We start from the raw sequence: 20,356 nt of genomic DNA, 5'->3' as shown, positions 1-20,356 counted from the left end.
CTTAATCTTCTGGATTCAATCACCACTGTGTCTCAAGATCTCCATACCAAGATCCAGATCAGAAACTTCTATCTCCCAGTCTCCAGATTAGGGTCACTGGTGAGCCTTCCAATTCTGGATTGTAGTTCATTTCAAATATAGTCAAGTTGACAACCAGGAATAGCCACTACAGTGCAGGAATAGCCCAAGGCTCCTGGGAAAAGCCCGGCTGGAGGCTGCATGCACACAATCACTATTGAGTCTGATGACATACACAGGCGTCATGAAGGCACCCCAAACCCCTGCAGGAGCACAGACACTGTTCACATGTGACAGCACACTTCAGGAAGGGGAAAGATACTTTTCAGCAAAATTTACCAAAACACCCAGGTATCAGAAGACACAGTAAAGTTAGCCCCCCCCCTTACATGACCTGTATTAACCAGGGACCTGTATTCAACAGGGAAGACAAACTCTAAAGCTGGTAGATAACCCAGGGCCTGCCTCCCACTCTCAGTGGGGAAGCAGCTCCTCAAGAGATACAGAAAGAAAATGGTTCTTCCACTGTAAAGGGACAATCTATACCTGCACACAGCCTCACTAAAACTGAAGACTATATAAAAGGGCCTACAAAGACAGATGAGTCATAGTCTGTGTGGAAAGTTATTTGCCAAGACTACAAAAAATATAAATTTTCATAAGGTCTCTTTTTTAAAAAACAAAGACAAAGGAACAGACAGTGAACTGGTCCCTAATGACCCAAACCCAGAACAGACAGTGAACTGGTCCCTAATGACCCAAACTCAGAACAGACAGTGAACTGGTCCCTAACCACCTGAACCCATTCTGCTTTATGCACTGCAATGTTCAGGAATGTCCACATTCAGTACAGGGCAGGTGAACTGGAACACACATGTAATGTATGCATGGAAGGCAAAAGAGTCAACATAGCTATTCAATATTCATGACGCATACTCCTCAAAGAAGTAAGATGCTAACTGCTCCTGACGGAGGAGTTAGCAGATGTCAGGGCAGGATGGATCAAGGATACTGGGGTTACTGAGATGTCCTCTTTCCTGAACAGGGGCTGGGTTCACAAATGTTCCTTTTACAAATATTGATATGGAAATAGTTGGTTCATAATTTTTAAAAAAAGAAATCAGGTAAGGCTACAGAGGCCTGCTTTTTAATACAAAACAGGTCAGTAAATGGGCAAGTCCTTGCAAGAGGTTGATGGCTAAAGCACAAAGTCTGTACAATGAGCTAAGCCTTTAAGGTGGCAAGTGAATAAATCTGAAACTCTGAGACTGTGATGACGGGTCCAGTCTAGAGCTACCACAGTCCCAGAGAGGACCTCAGTCTTACTAAAGCATCAATAACAATCACTTCTGCTTCACCTCTGATCTGCCAGCTTTACAAAAGACATCCCTCCCACCACCCCCACTGCCCCATACAGGTCCCTTCCTAGGGAAGGTAGAGCATGGATTCTAGACCAGCAACTCCTCATCTGGGAGCCACGACTTTAGTCTGGTACCCCAAGCCATCTTAAACTTTTTGCTGTAAGCTACTCAATGAAATCCAGGGTTGCAGAGATGGCTCAGCAGTTAAGAACTCTAGCAGCCATGGCAGAGGACCTGGGTCAGTTCTCAGCACCACCAAAGCAGCTCCCAAGTGTCTCTAACTCCAGTTCCAGGGAATCCAACACTCTCTGTTGGCCTCCACAGACACACATGGTTGCACATACATACAAGCAAACACTTAAACACAAAATAGAAGTACACTGTAGCTTTTTAGAGAATCATCTTTCAACATTCTAATCTACCTAATAGTAAGCAATGTGATCTACGTTTTTATCCCAATCAAAAACTACTTAGAAAAGCAATGGAGCAGAGGACATACCTGCAATCCCAGTGCTTGGGAGGCTAATGCAGAAGATGGCCATGAATTCAAAGACAGCTTAGACTGCATAGCAAGATCCTATCTCAAAAGAACCAACAGATAGATGAGAGAGAGAGAGAGGAGAAGAGAGGAAAGCAGAGAAGAGGAAAGAAGAAGTGATCAGAGGAGAGGCGATGAGAGTTGGAAAGGACCCAACTTCTGCAGTAGACCCAAAAGCTTAAATCTTAAGTTCTTCAGACTGAAGGATGATGCTACTTTCAAACTCAGCTTACACAAAGTGAAGAAAACTGAAAACAGAAATACATAGGAAATATAAAAGGTACTTCCTAATTTTTAAATGTGTTTAAAAATAATCAACTGCTTAATAATAAAATAGTCGTGTAGGGCTTAAAACATGGACAGTTAAAACATAAAACATCCACAGCACCGACACAGGAAGGCGAGGACTAGAAGCTTGTCCCTTCCCAGTTCCTGTGTCACTAGATGTCACAGTAACAACCTCAGCAGGGTTGCCTGGTTAAGAGAAAGATATAGTGTCATAAACAGTTAGGAAGTAACAGAAGACCAAATATAAGGTAACCTTTTCTTTTACAACTGATCATAGTAAAGTAATCCCAGGGGCTGGGACATGAGGGGCAGAGCACTCAAATCTGCTAGGTTTGTCCTATGTTTCAAAAAACAAAACAAACTTCCAGCCCAGGAAAACATAAATTGCTCACAATTGTACTAAGATAATTGCATCAAGTCCAAGTCATTCCACTTATGAAAGCATTCATACTACTTTCAAAACACATCTCTATGCATAAGTCACCTAATAACGGAAAATCATCTACAGAATCAACTATAATCTACTTGGCATAAAATGCTTCCCCATAAGAGACAATCTGACTGAACTTTCTCAAATATGTAACTAAGTAGAAATTATCATTAACTCCCAATAATAAACAGATTTCCCAACAGTTTGCTACTGGGAATCAGAAGGACTGACATTAGGCCAGCATCGCTGTCTCTATCACAATGACACAGACTCTCACTAACAAGGAGCTAACTGCAGCCCTGCTCAGCAGGACCAAGCGTCCTAGGGATTAAGCCAAGGGAATTAAGTAAGCTCCACCGCCAGCCGTGGTGGGCTCCCCAGCTACAGAGTGGCACAGACACAGCAACACATCACCATCATCAATTTGACTGGATCTGGAATCAGTAGGACTCACACGTCTACGTGTGTGTGTGTGTGTGTGTGTGTGTGTGTGTGTGTGTATGTGTGTGAGTGAGGTTTTGACTGGATCTGGAATCAGTAGGGCTCATACATCTGTGTGTGTGTGTGTGTGTGTGTGTGTGTGTGTGTGTGTGTGTGTGTGTGTGTGTGTGTGTGTGGATCTGGAATCAGTAGGGCTCACACGTCTACGTATGTGTAAGGTCAGTAGGGCTCACACATCTACGTGTGTGTGTGTGTGTGTGTGTGTGTGTGTGTGTGTGTGTGAGGTTAGGGAGGTTTTATCGAGAAGACCAGTCTTTGATTGTCCAATGGGTCGAAAAGAAAACAGAGAGAAAGCAAGTGAAACACCAACATCCGTCTCTCTGCCTCCTGACTGGAAGCAATGGGCCAGCCACCTCCCACTTTGCCGTCCCCACTAGGACTGTGCTCTTGAACTGTGTGCCTTCAACCTGTGAGCCAAAATAGAACTTCACCTCCTTAAGTCCTTTTTCAGCTATTTGTCCACCCCTTTTTCAGCTATTTGTCCACCGTGATGAGAAACCTAACTCACACAGCCACTGACCACATGGATATCACTCTCATCACAGTGCCCTGTGAAGCCAAGGAGAGGCTCATTTGCTATGAATCAAACCAAAATTCTGGAACTTGGTAAACAAGGTCTAGGGCTCTGTTAAAAAAAAAAAAAAAAAAAAACAGAAGTCTTTTGGAACAGGGACAGAGAAGGGTAAGATGCAGCTGCTAGAGTTTCCTGGAGGAATCAGATTTTAATAGGCCTTACAAGATTAGGTTTTAGTTGTTGTGCCCAGAGATTGAGTTACCATTGTTTCTGGGGGTGGGGGGAGGAATAGTCGTAAAGGATTATTGATGAGCCCAGCAAGCAGGATGAGAAAGCAAAATACCAAATCTAGCCAGACCCCATTCTAGTATCTCATGGTCAGTACAGCCCCCGCTTCCAGGATGGCACCCTAGTAACTGGAGGGCTCTTGATGAGGATGAGCTCAATTACCCAATTCTAAATGTCATCTGTGTGAGAATCCACTGCCGTTTCTCTGCACATCACCCCTAGCCATTCTGCCTAAGCACAGATTCTCCTCTCACCCTGAGAGCCACCTACAGCTAACACAGGGCAGGGCAGACTAGTGGCTCTGGAACAACAGACCAGCCCGGGATACAGGGTGCTGCTGTCACTATCATGCCACTCAGCAGCAGGTGAAGAGCGCCAGCTCTGGGCTTCTACCTGGTTATGACAAGCATGCCCTTCTAGGGACATGGTCCTCACAGGGTCCCATAATTCTGGCCAACCCCCATACTTATTTTTTAACAGCATAAGCTTATTGTTCCAATTTATGTGTTTCATTGTTATGTGTTTGCCTAAGTTAGCTCAGCAAATAAAACAAGCCCTTTCCTCACAAGCCTGAGTTCAGAGCCCCATAACCCACATAAATAAGCAGGGTGTGGCTGCACAAACTTGGAAGCCCAGCGTTAGGAAGGCAGACAGTTCAATCAGTGCCCAGCCAGCCAAGTCAATCAGTGAACTCCAGACTCTGAGAGAGCTTGTCTTAAAAGACAAGGCAAAGAACAACAACAGGCACCAATGTCAACCTCTAACCTAGACACGTGAAAAAAAGAAAGTCACAGGGCAAGAGCAGCTCCTGAGTGGGCCGCCTTCCTGAGTCTGCTCGCTGGGGTCTTCCAGACTCTACACTCTAGGCCTAGACAATGATGAATGGTATCCAGCTCCTCACTAGTAGCAGGAAGGGCAGACTGTACTCTGAGACACTGAGGAGCACAGGAGGTATCTGTGCGTGTTCATAGTTGGTGTAAAATAAACCCAGGAAGGCACGGGCCTCTATCTGTGTACAGACCCAACACAGCCAGCTCTTAGCTTCTAAATTCCATTCTAACAGAAGCCAGGGCCCTAGGAAGAAAAGGGAGCTTCTGTGACTGAGCAGGGTGAGTCTGGAACCTGCTGCTGTGCAGCAGAGGAAAGAAGGCTCCATGGTGGTCAGAAAAGCAGCAAAGGAACGATGTAGAGGAGCCCTCGACAAACCAGAAAAGTCAAAATCACCGTAACAGGTTTTTAAAAAAAAAGGCACCGTGAGACAAGAAAAGCAGAACCACCATCGGCTTCTAACCTATGCTCAGAGAATGGCACACCTCCACCCTTCTAAGCCCTCCTCAGAGAATGGCACACCTCCACCCTTCTAAGCCCTGCTCAGAGAATGGCACACCTCTACTCTTCTCACACATGCTCAGAGGAAGGCACACCTCTACCCGACCATAGAGCCTCAAGTTGAATGAACACAAGGAGATATGGACAAAGTGAAGACACTAAAATGCAGTCTTTAGAAATGTCAAGGTCAACAAATTCATGGACAGATAGTGGTGCAGCAGCCAAGGAGGTGCACGGGCAGATACAGTTGGTCCTCAGGAGGCTGAATCTGGAGAAGCAGGGTCGCTTCAGCAACCAGCCTGGGCAGCGGGGCAGGACAGACAAGCGGACAGAGGGAGAGACCGGCAGAGGTCCCAAGAGCCGAAAGAGAAGAAAACAAAGATTGAAGTCTTCAGCACTGCTGTCATCTGGGGAGAGGAATAAACAGCCCTGAGGTGGGTGGTGAGGACTGCACCACACCGAGGTTTGGATCCTCAGGGCCTTCCAAGGCTTGCCTGTTAAAGACTTGCTCCTCCACATGGCGCTTTGGGGAGACCCCAGCGAGAGCTTCTGCTTAGCAGGGGTATGGCCTTGTACTTGCAGGTAGCAGACCTCAGACCCTGCGCCCTCACTTCAGGGACTAGGAGGAAAGGAATTTGCCTGCAACGTGTGTTCCAGACATGTGCTGCTGTCCTGCCACAGCCTCGAAACAAGACTGCTATGGGTGACAGACTGAGAGGTCAGAGCCATGAGCCAAAAGAAAGCCTTTCTCCTCCTAAGTTATTGTCTCTGATGTTTGCTACAGAAACGAAAGTTGATCGTACATAACCATGTCCAAGTTCTTAATGTCGAAGGAAGGAAGGAAGGAAGGAAGGAAGGAAGGAAGGAAGGAAGGAAGGAAGGAAGGAAGGAAGGAAAGAAGGAAGGAAGGAAAGAAGGTAGGTAGGCAGGCAAGAAAAACATCCAAGGTCAGGAAATTCTCATAAAAGCTACTTTAGATTCAAGTATACTACAAAGAGTGATGCAATCTTGAACTCCCTCACTCTGTAAACCTGCCTGGATTGCGGAGGGACATAAACTGCTAATAAAAGTCAATCCTGAGACAAGCCAGAGGAGACATTTGGATGTGAACTGTGAGTGGATGCTATGAACTGGTTACTTTCTATTGCTGTGATAGAATACCAAGACCAGGGCAACTTAGTCCACTTCAGGGCCATACTTCCTCCAGCAAGGAAGGACACACCTCCTAATCTTTTCCAAACCAGTCCACCAACTGGGGACCATGTTGGGACCATTCAAACATAAAAGGCTACAAACCCCACTGTCACTCAAGCCAACACATGATAGCATTAAATATCTGTGACAAATGTCCTGAGTTTTATGACTACACGACGGTTACACAAGAGAGTTCTTGTTCTTAGGCACACGCAGAATAAAGCAGGCAGCACTACCAATCAGCCTTCAATGATGCCGGGCACCAAGCATGTACCCACAGGTGAACAGAATCCCCAGGTATATGGGAGAAGAAGTAACAGCCCTGAGTCTGAGGTAACAGTATGTAAAAGTTCACTGCACTTTGGACTTCTCCGATTCTGTACATCTAAAGTTTATGTCAAAATTTAGAAAATACAAAATGCCATCAAATGAGAACAAATGACCCATCTGAAAGAGGGACTGGTGTCTGGGTAAAATTAACCCCTGTTAACAGTGGCTGTCTCCTGTGAGCTGCTTCCTGTTCTGACTCTAAAGAAGTTCTCTGCAGTCACACCACCCTGTGCCTGGCAGGTTCAAGGCTTAAGGACACGTTACAGCATTAACACACAGTGCCAAATAGTTACTAAAATGGCATTTCCACTTATTTAATTAGACTTTTAAAAGATGACAATTTTTTTGCTCTACTGAAACAAGTATCGTTGCCAACAAAAGGCTCCCTAATGTCTAGAATAGCAGGGTGAGTGGACAGCCTGGAGCACTCCGTCCACATGAGCCACACGCTGTCCTGCTCATGAGTCCACAGGAGCCACGCGCTGTCCTGCTCATGAGTCCACAGGAGTCACGTGCCATCCTGCTGAGGCTCTGGTTCAGAACCCCACCAGGTGATAATGAGGAGGAAATGCTTCAATCCATTTTGGGACTCTTTCACAGCATGCTATTGAAAATAAACATGGCACTTTTTTTAAGCAGATTTTTTTTTTTAACTCCAATGGATACTCTGACTCCTGAGATTCACATGAGACACTTGGGGCAACCTCATGGGCTTCCAGGGCCAAGAAGAGAGGAACTAACTGCAGACAGTCAGCACATACAGACATGCCAACATCCCAGCCAGACTCCTGGACTCTGCCTCCCTGGGGTCAGCTCAAGTCACAGCATCCTTCACTCTACTGTAATTACTTCATTTTCCCATAAGGACTCAGCCCTCAGTCTCACCTGGGTTACCGCTAGTCCCTACCACAGGGCCCTCCACCTCCACTGTCGTCCTTCCCAAGTGCTTTACCCTAGAGCAGCTGAATGTAATGTTGACCAATGTGAAAGGTTCCTGTTTCATACACAGAATTCAGTACAGGTGACATGTCTGATGTGGAATGCCTGTACCACCATCACTGACATATGCACCAGTGTGTCACACGCACCAGTGTGTCAGAACCAGCTGCTCTTCTAGCACAAGCAGCAAGGCCCAGAGGGCAGAGTACAGCTCAAGTCAAGACTCAACCCTTCTGAATGACTTAAGACAGCCAATAGTTCCTCCTGTACACTGTACACAAAGGCCACCTGTCCTCTTCTCACAGAACAAGATCCTCCTGGGTGAGTAAACTATGCCATGTAACACACTCACACACATATATACATACATACACACACACACGCACACAGTTAAGTCTAGAGCTACTGAAAGAAGGCCTTGGTGGTTGCTATATGCCAGGCAGTGACTGCCCAAGCACATGTTTCACAGGCACACTTCAGCTACAATTCAGACCCCAAAAGACCCCAAATGTTCCTTGTACGAAGATGTCAGAATGATAGCTGGGTGGTAGATCAGGTAGATCTCTGCATTTGAGGCCAGCCTGGTCTACAGAGCTAGTTCCAGGACAGCCAAGGATATAACAGAGAAACAATGTCTTGAAAGATAGACACACACACACACACACACACACACACACACACACACACACACATGCAATACATAGATTAGAAAGAGAAGATGGTCAGACAAAACGGATGGTAGTAGGATGAGTAGCACAGGCTAGGCGCTCTGTTGGTGAGTCTCTGCTACTGTCAGGTTAGTCACCGCCTCATCTCCCCAGCTCTCCTTTTGACCACATACTTCTCAGACTTTTGCCAGCAGCCCCCCTTTAGGTTTTAAGAGTCTCTGAGGCCCCAAAGACATTTTTTAATGAGTTACATTTATCAACACTTTCTGTATTAAACAGTAAAACATTTTAAAACGTAATACATTATGAACTAATTTAAAAGTAATTATAAACTCATTATTTATTCAAACAAGTAACATTTCTATGAAAAATAAGTTTATTTTCAAAACTGCTAGTGGGACAAGTGGTTGGGTTCTACATTCTTTTGTTTTGTTTTGTTTTGTTTTGTTTTTTGAGACAAGGTTTCTCTGTGTAGCCCTGGCTGTCCTGGAGCTCACTCTGTAGACCAGGCTGGCCTCGAACTCAGAAATCTGCCTGCCTCTGCCCGGATCCCAAGTGCTGGGATTACAGGCATATGTAACCACCGCCTGGCGTGTTTTACACTCTTGTAAATTTTTTTATCATGAAGCTTCAGAGAAGACAGATGCATTCTAAAAACATGTGTCTACATCTTTCCCAAGAAGACCTACAGCCAGAAAGGACAGCAGGATCCAAACATCCCAGTAATCAACAAAGGGCGGCTCACTAAGTGGTACTCTGTGAAGTGACTCCATCTGAGTACTACAGCCTCTGTGGCCGTGAGGACACCTGACACGACACCCACACTCATGCGCTCACTGGCTTAAACAAGCCATCCGCATGTTCCCAACATGCTTTCGTCAGAGAAATCTGTAAGGATCGGGATCTGTCAACTGCCCAAGTTTACAAACTCTAATTTTCATTTGAAAGCTCCAATCTTCTCACTGACAACACTGTCTGATGTTTTCCTTAAAATGGTTGCTCAAGAATGTACGTGTGTGCATGTGCAAGTGTTTGTGTGTGTTACCCAGGCCTAACACCCAAAGAGGGCCGACCAGCCTTCCCTTGAGACACAGTGTTCACAGACTCAGTAGCTGGCCCCCTCACCAACATGAGGGGGGGGTGCACACTCCCCACCACAAAGGCAGTACAAAAAGACAGAAAAGGTCTTAGAGACATAAAAAAGAGAAAGGAAACCCTCACATAGGAATCTGGCTGAAGTCTCCTACCAGAAAGGATTTCGGCATAATTAACTGCTTGTGGCCCTTCTCCCTTCCCAGCTATAAAAACCTGCAATTTTCTAGGATCTTACTGGAAATCCCACTTCCAAGGGAAGGATATAAACTACACTCCTTGAATAAGCCTAACAGATCCTGGTTTTGCCATATCAGACTAATTCGACCAAGACATCTCCAAAGGGGATGATCTGAGAGCCACCAGGATGGTACTGCTAACAACGCATTGTGACTCTGCCATGAGGAGTCCACTTGAGAATGACTGCCACATTCAATAAGGCCTCTAACTCTACTTCATCATACTGTCTAATCCCAAAATTCTTTTCAGTGAAATCGTTTTCAGTATGGAAGCCACAAATCCAAATCTGGCCAGAGTCAAGGTTAGAGAGACGCCTTAGGCTACCTGGAGTGACAGGGTGAGCTGTCTCTGCCCACGCACCACTGACACCTGACAGCCCAAGGCCAACAGAGTCACCGACCCCTGGCCACTACTACCCTTTATAGCCACAGACTACACACACACGGCCACTAGGCCCCTCTGGTTTTGGACACAGAATCCATCTCCACCTAGTCATCATCCCCCTCTATAGAGCCATCTCCACAAAGCCACCTGCCATGCCCCACTATGGCCACTGAGCCTCTCCTCCAAGCAGTCACTGGTCTGGTATAAAGCATAAGAGCTAACAGCTGGGGTGGTGGCAAATGCCTTTAATCCCAGTGCCAGAAAAGCAGAGGCAGGCAGATCTCAGTGTGTTGGTGACCAACATGATCTACAGAGCCAGGACAGCCGGGGCTACACTGAGAAACCCTCTGGAAATAATAAAAGTTAACACACAAAGACAGAGAGGCTCAAGAACTAAAATTTAATCAAAATAATCACTTCCTCTGCCTCACCAAGGACCTTTTCAAGTAAAACCAGAGACTTCTCTTCTTGACAAAGAATATTAACAACAGATGATAGTTCAGATGGCCTCCTGTCCCATGCTAGGATGGCACAGTTGCAACCTCATCCTCTCTTGCACCACCAGTGCCAGCATCAGCACCAAGCTACCCTCAGTGTCCCATTGAGACCTGCCATAAAACCTGAATAAGGATGTTTTCTTTGAGATAGTGTGATATGGCTCAGCTTTGCTTCTGTAAGACGTGGACCTCTTCCTTTCATTGCTGCCATTCGCTTGTGGTGCTTTGAAGACACTTGGCCCAGGGAGTAGCACTATTAGGAGGTGTGGCCTGCTCCCGGCTTCCTTTAGAAGAAGATGTAGAACTCTCAGCTCCTCCAGCACCTCGACTGCCTGGATGTTGCCATGATTCCCACCAAGACGATAATGAACTGAACCTCTGAACCTGTAAGCCAGTTCCAATTAAATGTTGTCCTGTATAAGAGTTGTCTTGGTCATGGTGTCTGTTCACAGCAGTAAAACCCTAAGATATCAATTGTATGACTTTAGGCACCTACTTAGGGTTCCAGTGTCCCCATTATGGAGATAATGATCCCTAGGTAACTTTCAGTGCTCATTGAGAGATCTACGGAAATCCTTGGTAAGCTAAGACATTCTGTTAGGTTCCTACTATGTGCCTAGTACTGCTGAGGACTTGAACAAAGTAACTCTCTGCTTTATGATCAAAGTTTGTTTTTATCTGATGGAAGGAGTGTGAGAAGAATATCAGAGAAATGGTGACCCCCAAATAGCAATGAGTGCCCGGGTTGCTGCTTCAGACTGAGCAGCCCAGAGGCCTCTCTGAGAAGATGACTAAGATCTGAGTGAGAACAAGGAAGAGTCAAGGAGGGAGAATATCCCAAGCATCACTACTACAGAAGCAAAAGGGGCGGGCAGGTTCAGAGGTTCCAAGAAGCTGTGTTGTACTGCTCTGCCATTTCAGAACCAAACCCAGAGCACCAGGAAGGAAGCAGCAAAGCCTCGGCCTCAGAAAGTCCCGTGTCTACTGTGCATGCAAGAATCAGGGCAGAACGGACACAGAGGTGCTGGGAAACCAGTCAGTACTCAACTGTCAGTACTCAGAAGACACATCGCTGCCAGACTGGGGCTGCAGACCAAGATGGGCAGTCTGGTGTAAGACGCGCTGTGAGGTGATCCTGAGGTCCTACTGATGCAGCTGGAAGCTGAAGAGAATGAACCTAGGTACCTGCAGCTTCCGTGGCCAGCTGAATGGTGGGGAATACTGGGACCAAGACAAAGTGGACAACAGTATCTGAGACGGCAAGCTCAGGAAGGTCAGAGCTAAAGACAAGCTGTGCCGAGTCCCTGGCATGGGACAGAACTAAAGACAAGCTTTGCGTGTCCCTGGCATGGGACAGAGCTGAAACCACAAGTCAGACAAGATCAGTTCACAACAAGCCACATCCCTGGGCACTCCCCACCTAGGTGCCAAGCAGCAAAGGAGTCTGAGGAGTAGCCAACAGCAATCAGAAAAGACACGAAGATCCAAAGCAAGTAAAGAGCTGCACAAAGGGGCCAGCCGTATCAAACGCATGGTGGACGGAAAAGGACCTTTGACCTTTGGATTAGTAATAGAATGAGCACACACAGTAGAGTAGCCTCCATGTGGTGGAACACAGCCTAACTGGAAAGTTCTGGGGAAGATACAAGCTGAGGCAGAGGGAACCATGAGGGACCAGGAAGTACTCCACCCACCCAGGCTCCAAAGACATCATAAGGGGCCTCCTCCTGCTACAGATACATCTCCACACTTGTGGACTATATACATCAGTGGGCCAACACACACACATTAGACAGCAGTGTGTCCATCAGGAGTCCTGGGTACATTAGATGGTATGTCTATTGAAAGTCTACAAGGAGCATGTCAATTGCTTTCACTTCTCTTCATTTTTTTTAAAGGCAGGATCTCACTTTGAATCCAGCTGGCTTGAAAGTCAATCACTCATTTGTGTGGCCCAGGCTAGCCATGAACACACACTCCTCCCACACCCACTCCCAGGTGCCTCTATCAGGACACCCATTCTCAGACTTCCCAAGCTCCACCCCACATACATGCAGGCCATCTGAGACCAAGTGGCCCTACCTGCCCATTTTCCAGTGGGAAAAAGACTGCTGTAAGAACTGTTAAGCACAACAGGAAAATACAGATGTGGGGATGGGTGCACACCTCCTCTGCCACCAGCCCATGAATGATTCATGTCCAACTCCAGTTTGTAAGTGTGTCTAGTTACTGGACAATTATACTCCCCAAAACTGATACACATATGCATCATTCCCCATATGTAGAATTAATCAAAAGACAATCTAACTAAAGGCAATTTAGAATTAAAATGTTAACAGGCAGGCTGGAGACATTGCTCAGAGGTTAAGAGCACTGGCTGCTCTTCCAGAGGTCCTGAGTTCGATTCCCAGCAACCACATGGTGGCTCACAACCATGTGTAATGGGATCCAATACCCTCTTCTGGTGTGTATGAAGACAGCTACTGTGTACTCACATAAATAAAATAAGTAAATCTTTAAAAGAAAAAGTTAACAACCACAATTGATTGAAAACAAGGGGAGTAAGAACCAGAACCAGGCTGAAGGTGGAACTTGAGGAACTGAGGGTGGGCATGCCCTGGGGAAGGAGGGACTGAGGGTGGGCATGCACTATATCCGGATGGCAAAAACCTCCTAAGAGCTGTCAGTCAACTTTGGTGACACAATTTTAGAAACCAGTAACAAGGACACTAGATAGAACACTAATAAGCACTCATTAATAAAATACATTTTAAAACTGAGTCAGGGGGCTGGTGAGATGGCTCAGTGGGTAAGAGCACCGGACTGTTCTTCCGAAGGTCCGGAGTTCAAATCCCAGCAACCACATGGTGGCTCACAACCATCCATAACAAGATCTGATGCCCTCTTCTGGAGTGTCTGAAGACAACTACAGCGTTCTTACATATAATAAATAAATAAATCTTTAAAAAAAAAAAAAACTGAGTCAGTAGGCTGGGTGGTAGAGTGGCTCAAGCCTTCATATCCAGTACTCGGGAAGCAGAGGCAGAGAGGCAGAGGTAGGTTTCCCTGTGTAGACACCTGGATGTCCTGGAACTCACTCTGTAGACCAGACTGGCTTCGAACTCACAGAAATCCACCTGCCTCTGCCTCCCAAGGACTGGAACTAAAGGTGTATGCCACCATCTATCTCCTGGCAAAAGAAAAAAAAAAAAAACTTTAATAATAAGGCTGGAGATGTTGCTCAGTTTGTAGAGTGTTGTTTAGCGTGCACAAACTCTGAGCTTGATCACTAGAACCATTTAAAAGTGAATTCAGTGTTACACACCTATAATCCTAGCACCTGGGAAGTGGATGCATGAGTTCAAGGTCATTCTGACTACATGCCAAGCTGGCCTGCACTACATAAAACCCTGACTCTAAAAAAGTATTAAACTAAAAGTTCAAAGATATCCATTAATGTGATTTGAATAGTTTGAGTACAGGTTTAGGTAGCAAAAGAAACCACATTCAAAAGAACCGGACAGAAAAAAACATTTAAAATAAGAACTCCACCAAATAGAATGGGGGGAAAAAAAGTAGAGTTACTTTAAAACAAATTTATTTTTAGATAAACATTGCAATCAAATTTATTTTTATTTCATTAGTACTAGACATGTCCACAGGACAGACTTCATGCAGTCTCTCTCAACCACCAGTTTAACTTATATTGCTTTTATTCTTCTTGTTTAAGACGGGGTTTGCACGCTGTAGTTCAGGTTGAGTTTGACCTATGATCTTCCTGCTTCAAGATCTAGAGTGTTGGAATTACAAGAGTGATTTACCTTGCCCAGCCTAAAATGCTTTTGACTATACACCAAGCTGGACTGCACTACATAAAACCCTGTCTCAAAAAAAAAAATAAATATATTAAACTAAAAGTTCAAAAAATATCCATTAATGTGGTTAGAATAATCAAAAATAGTCCTGATTGAAAGAAATTTTCACAACTTTAATCCCAGCACTCAGCAGGCTGAGGCAGGCAGATCTCTGGGTTCTGAGTTCGAGACCAGCCTGGTCTACAAAGTTTCGAGACAGCCAGAGATGTTACACAGAGAAATCCTGTCACAAAAAAAAAAAAAAAAATCAATTTTTTTGATAAAATTTAGCCAAATCAACAACTGAAACACTGGTCACCGCTAGAACCCCGTCGCGGGTTCCTCAACACACACCTGGTGTGTCACTCTTGTAATCCCCACACTCTAGATCTTGAAGCAGGAGGATCATAGGTCAAACTCAACCTGAACTACAGCGTGCAAACCCCGTCCTAAACAAGAAGAATAAAAGCAATATAAGTTAAACTGGTGGCTGAGAGAGACTGCATGAAGTATGTATGTAAAAACATACCAACTGTAAGCAAATGGCACATTATAACAACAATTTCCTCTTTTAGACTGAAAAGTTCACACAAATGAAAGAAGCCGGGGAGGAGAAAACAACTAAACACACTTACACACACTGTGGGTGTGCACAGACAAGACACAGTACTCCCCTTTTGTTAGACCAGGAACTAACCACACTACAGCTGGATGTTTTCTTTGCTACCAACATCTCATAACACTCCACCATCAGGAGAACGGCCAAAAACCTGAACCCAGGTTCCCATCCATCATACCCCATGCTCCCTAATTTCCACTGAAGAAATTTTATCGACAGGTTACAATGACCACAAGTCACATACACAGGGAGTCAGCCTTCCAGACAAGATGTTCAAACGATGAAACCTGCTGCAACCTTAAAATTACTTTGCCTGAATTTGTTATTGGCTAAACATTTCAAGTAATCTTGTTTTCCAACATGCTTTACCAGACATCTATACTTCAGGCAACCTGGTTATTTGAAAAAAAAGCAGACTACAAAAATAGACTAAGCACGTTAACTATTATTTCCCAAACTGTCTTTTCTCTAAGTGCTACTAAGTATATTAAAAGGCATATAAGTATCTGTGGAACTACAGTTCTCAATTTGTCCCCCCCCCCTCTGAATTAAAACTCGTTTTTTAACGCTACCCGGTGAGAAGCGACTAGCCAAAACCCGAGTCTGGAATAGCTTTTTGGTTTTTAGTGCAACATGTGTCTTCGAAATTCCGGCATCTTTCTAAAGAGGTTGTCCTTGCTCAGAACTTTCTTAGTTGGAAAACTACGAACTCAAAAAGGTGCCATGGGAAGCCACTCACCCGATCCTTCATTCTCCAGCTCTGCGCTAAAGATTTGGAGCCTTCGATTTTCTCACAATGTCTTTTCTTCATAAAAGCCAAAGGCAAGTTCCAATCTGTAAGGTCCGCCTCATCTTCCTCCCCGAGTCCCATAAGAGGCGACTGCAGCATCTCCGACTCCATCAGGGGGGGAGGGGGAGGGGGAGTCCTTGGCAGCAGGCGCTCGAGAACCTCCAGCCTTAAAAACGAGGGTGGACCAGACCTGGTCAAACAAAATACGGGAAAGCGGGAAGTTGGGACTAGAGACGGCGGCGGCGCAGAGCGTTCGGAGATCCCTCGGCAGGCGACAACTCGGAGATCTGTATCTCGGACTCTGAGCGGGAAGTCGGAGGGGGCGGGGTGGGCGGCGAGTCCGGGGGCGCCCGAGCCCGCAGGCCGGGGACCAGCGGCGACACGCGCGCCCGGTCGCCAGCCCCCGCACTCTGCAGGCCGTCGGGAGGGCGACGAGCCGGCCTGGCGGAGGCGGGCGAGACTTCAGGCCCGGCGATGACCCTGCTCTCGGCCTCCGACGCCTCGGTGGCTCCCGGCGGGCGGGGCGGCTTCTCCGACTGCGCTGGCCCGCCCGAGGCCTCGCGGGATCGGGATCGGGGGGCCTTCGGGGCTCGCCCAGCGGCTCTCAGCCCTGCGGGTCCCGCACTCGCCCGAGGGGCTGCAACCTGAGCCAGGACCGGCCCATCGTGCCCGTCCGCAGCCGGCTCCTCAGCCCCGGGGCCGCGCGGCCTGGCCCGTGCTGGCCTTCGGCTTCGTGGCTCTCTCCTGCCCGGGAACGAGTCGCGACGCACACGCGACACGGGCCCGCGGACCGCACAGGAATACTGGGCTTATTAGGTCAGGGGAGTTTTGCCCTCTGCTCTGGAGCCACAGTGAAAACTCCTCTCATCAGCACATCAAGGAGGACGCCATATTGCCAAGGCCCAGCATGCACCGCTGTCTACGGCGTGTCCGATAAGCCAAACCTCTTCGAGCGTTCTCACCGCTCTACCCAGGCTAGAGCTTGGGGCCTCGTCCTCCCCTCCCCCACGCCGTTACCGGGGTTACCACGTCCTTTCTCCTTAGTTGATCTCCACTAGTAAAGTAGCCTTGTGTTACAAAAACAATCCTGCGATTGAAACTATGTCCGTTCAGTTATTTTTAAAAGCTTTTTGCTACTACAAACAAAGCTTCGTGCCTTGATATTAAAGAAAGAAACCACTTTGTTTCGTCCTGATTTTCAAAGGTGGTATTTTTAAAAAGCTTCAGAAAAGACCACTGATACTAAACACAAGTCTATCGGGACTTTCTTTTTGATATTTCCACTTTTAAAAAGAGAACTATTTCATCGATTACGAATTTTTTGTCTGTTATACCTTATTTCCTGAACGTTATATTCTTATTTTGCTACAGCTTCATGTGTGACCGACTAAGGCTACCCACAGAAGCAAACCTCCTGCTGTTGCTTCTCTGGTTCAATTCAGTAAAATCTCAGTTATTGGCATACTCTGAGAACTGCTTTGGTGCAATGAGAATATAAAGTAAATGTAACGTGGTGCCAGCCTTTCCTAACCAGAGTGCTAGTGAGACTCTCTTCGCCTTTAGCTAGAGTTCAGTCAGACAGAGGAGCCCATCTTCAGCTTTGGTGTTGGAGGAGCCGCTGTTAGAGTCAATGTCACTAATTTCAAGCTGTATTTTCTCAGTCTTAGGTTCCTGAACCATAAAGTTTGCATGATAATATTAAAGAATATTACTGAAAGGATAAAAATTTGCTTGTAAAGATGCCCAGACCAGACTAAGCTACAAAATAAGACCCTTTCTTTAAAAAAAAAAAAAAAAAAAAAAAAAAAAAAAAAANAAAATAAGACCCTTTCTTTAAAAAAAAAAAAAAAAATATAATGAAAAAAAAAAAAAAAAAAAAAAAAAAAAAGAAATCCACTTTAAGAGAAGGGTTGAAAGCTGGGCCTGGTGTTTAATCCCAGCCCTCTGGAGGCAGAGGCAGGAGGATCTCTGTTAGCTGGAGGTCAGTCTGGTCTGCAGAGCTAGTAGTTCCAGGACAACCAGAGCTACAGAGAGAAATCCAGTATTGAAAAACAAAAACAACAAACAGACTCGAAGGCATTGCAAGCCACCACTGAGAGTCATCTCTGACTGGTCCTGATGTGTTTACAAAAAAAGACAGAAAGAATATGTTCTATGGGGGGGAGGCTGAGGTGTGGGGGAAGGGGGTTTCTCCCGTAGGCCCATGCCAAGGCATCCCTTCCCCCTGAGAGACCAGCCACACCATGGTATAGTATAGAATAGAGTTTATTCAGGGCATGGGGAGGAGAGTTAAGAGGGGGTAGTAGAGGCAGAGAAAGGCAGAGAGAGGGAGAGAGTAGAGAAGTAGAGGCCGGCCATGACCCTGAGCATGTGGACAGAGGGGGAAGGGAAGGGAAGGGGGAAGGGGAGAGCAAGAGAGAGAAGCAAGAGCAAGAGAAGGAGGAGGGGGACAAGCAGCCCCTTTTACAGTGGGTCAGGCCTATCTGGTTGTTGCCAGGTAACTGTGGGGTAGAGTTTAGACAGAATGCTAACAGGTCCCACCACTCCAATGTAGTCCTTACCACTAAAGGCTGGCTTAGTCTGCAGATGCGGTCCTCAGAGTAGATCCAGGGTTGGACACAATGTGACAGTCCCTACCACAACCCTGGTGGCTGCAATCCCAGATGCCTCTCACCAGCATGTGGGAAATGTCTCCTGCTGTTTAGTTATCACCCCAAGAATTCCTGTATCACACAGAGCCCATTATCCTCCAAGTCTCAGAGCAGTGCACCAAAATCGAGCATCCCCATCACCACCAGCCCCTCCCCACCACCACCAGCAGGGGCTTTAGAACTTCTAGAATCTACACAAGAAATCATAACACCTCCTGCTTCCACCTTGTCCCAAAGTGTCCCTTGACACTTTACTTTGTGGTCCTGATGCCCACGGGTTCCATACCCACATGGTAATCCCTCCAACCTTAGGCTGCAGAGAGCTCCCGGAAACTGGAAAGCCAGTGAACCTAGTATAAGAAGTGGTGAATAAGGAGACCCTGGTACCAAGCTGGAAGGCAAGGACCAACGCCAAGGTTGTCCTCTGACTTCCACATATGTGCTATGACATGCTTGCACTTGTATTCACACATGTAAACATTTATACACACATATACATGTCTATCCAAATTAGCAAGTTTCAAACCTGTGAGAGACCCAATATAAAAATAAACAAGATGTGACTGGAACCCTAGCTCATCAGACAAACACATGTAACTTCACCTCCAGGGCATCTGACACCCTCTACTGGCCACTGTGGGTATCTACACACATGTATATTCACATGTATGTTACACACACAGATGCACACATAAAGTAAATCATTTTAAAAGGTGGGCACATCTATAGGAACAACACCTGAGGTTGACCTCTGGCCTACTCACACACTTAGCACATGTGAGCTTATATACAAAAAATAGAAAGAGGAGGCAGGCGTGGTGGCGCACGCCTTTAATCCCAGCACTTGGGAGACAGAGGCAGGCGGATCTCTGTGAGTTCAAGGCAAGCCTGGTCTTCAAAGTGAGTCCAGAACAGCCAGAGAAAACCTGTCTCAAAAAAATAAATAAATAAATAAATAAATAAATAAATAAAGTTTTAAAAGATCAGGTAACAAGGGAGCCCACTGTTCTAGACTCCTGAATCATGGGATGTAGGAAGACAGATATTTGGAATTTGTATTTATTTACTGAGGGAACCCTAATGAGAGATAAAGGTAGTCAGAGCTACAGACAGGAGACAAGACTCTCCAAAGTATCCTCCAAAGGCTGAGCTTCATTCCCCCCATCCCCAACACACACGCCATACACATGTAGCACACACACTGGCACATGCGCCACACGTATACAATACACACCATCCATAAACACACATCACACACACACAATCAAAACATTTCACACACACAACACACAATACGCATACACATGACATCCGATACACACGCACACCACACAAACACAACACAACACACAGAAGCAGATATTGAGGCTTACATATGCAATTCTAGCACTTGGGAGGTGGAGACAGAAGGTTCAGAAGTTTAAAGCCATCCTTGGCTACAGGGAAAAAATGAAGACCAGCCTGGGCTACATGAGATTCTATCTCAGAACAACAATACTCACAATCAATCAGTACATAAATAAATGAATGAATAAATAACATTTAATTTCCCAGGGCACCACTAATTCCCGTAGTTCTGACAAAGACTCTTCCTGAAGTCTCCATACCTATAACATGCAGACTATGAAGGTGACACTTTGGGACAAATCTGTGACTTGTGGGAAAGCCAGGAAGGACAGGCTGACAGCCCAGTTCCCAATCTGAAAGTTGAAGGATATGCCAGATTTCTTTCACTTAAAAGAAACACTCTTCCATTGTGTGCTGGACACACTTCTATTCAAGTCTCAGACAAACCCTAGGGAGAAGCCTCGGGGGCTTTCAGAAGGCAGAG

General features: G+C 46.1%; 1 protein-coding gene across 1 annotated transcript in view; it reads right to left on the bottom strand.

The window, feature by feature from the left end:
- Rptor (regulatory associated protein of MTOR complex 1) overlaps nucleotides 1-16,775 on the bottom strand; it is a 294,655-nt gene extending 277,880 nt beyond the window's left edge. The window contains exon 1 of the mRNA XM_021212174.2: nucleotides 15,824-16,775. Within this exon, the coding sequence (XP_021067833.1) occupies nucleotides 15,824-15,985 (162 nt within the window). The 5' untranslated portion in view covers nucleotides 15,986-16,775. The remainder of the gene's footprint in view (nucleotides 1-15,823) is intronic.
- Between the last annotated feature and the right edge of the window lie 3,581 nt (nucleotides 16,776-20,356).

The sequence above is a fragment of the Mus pahari genome, chromosome 14 (genome assembly GCF_900095145.1).
Source record: "Mus pahari chromosome 14, PAHARI_EIJ_v1.1, whole genome shotgun sequence".
NCBI lineage: Eukaryota > Metazoa > Chordata > Mammalia > Rodentia > Muridae > Mus > Mus pahari.
Note: the sequence above shows the minus strand (reverse complement) of the source record. Positions and strands in the feature narration are given on the sequence as shown.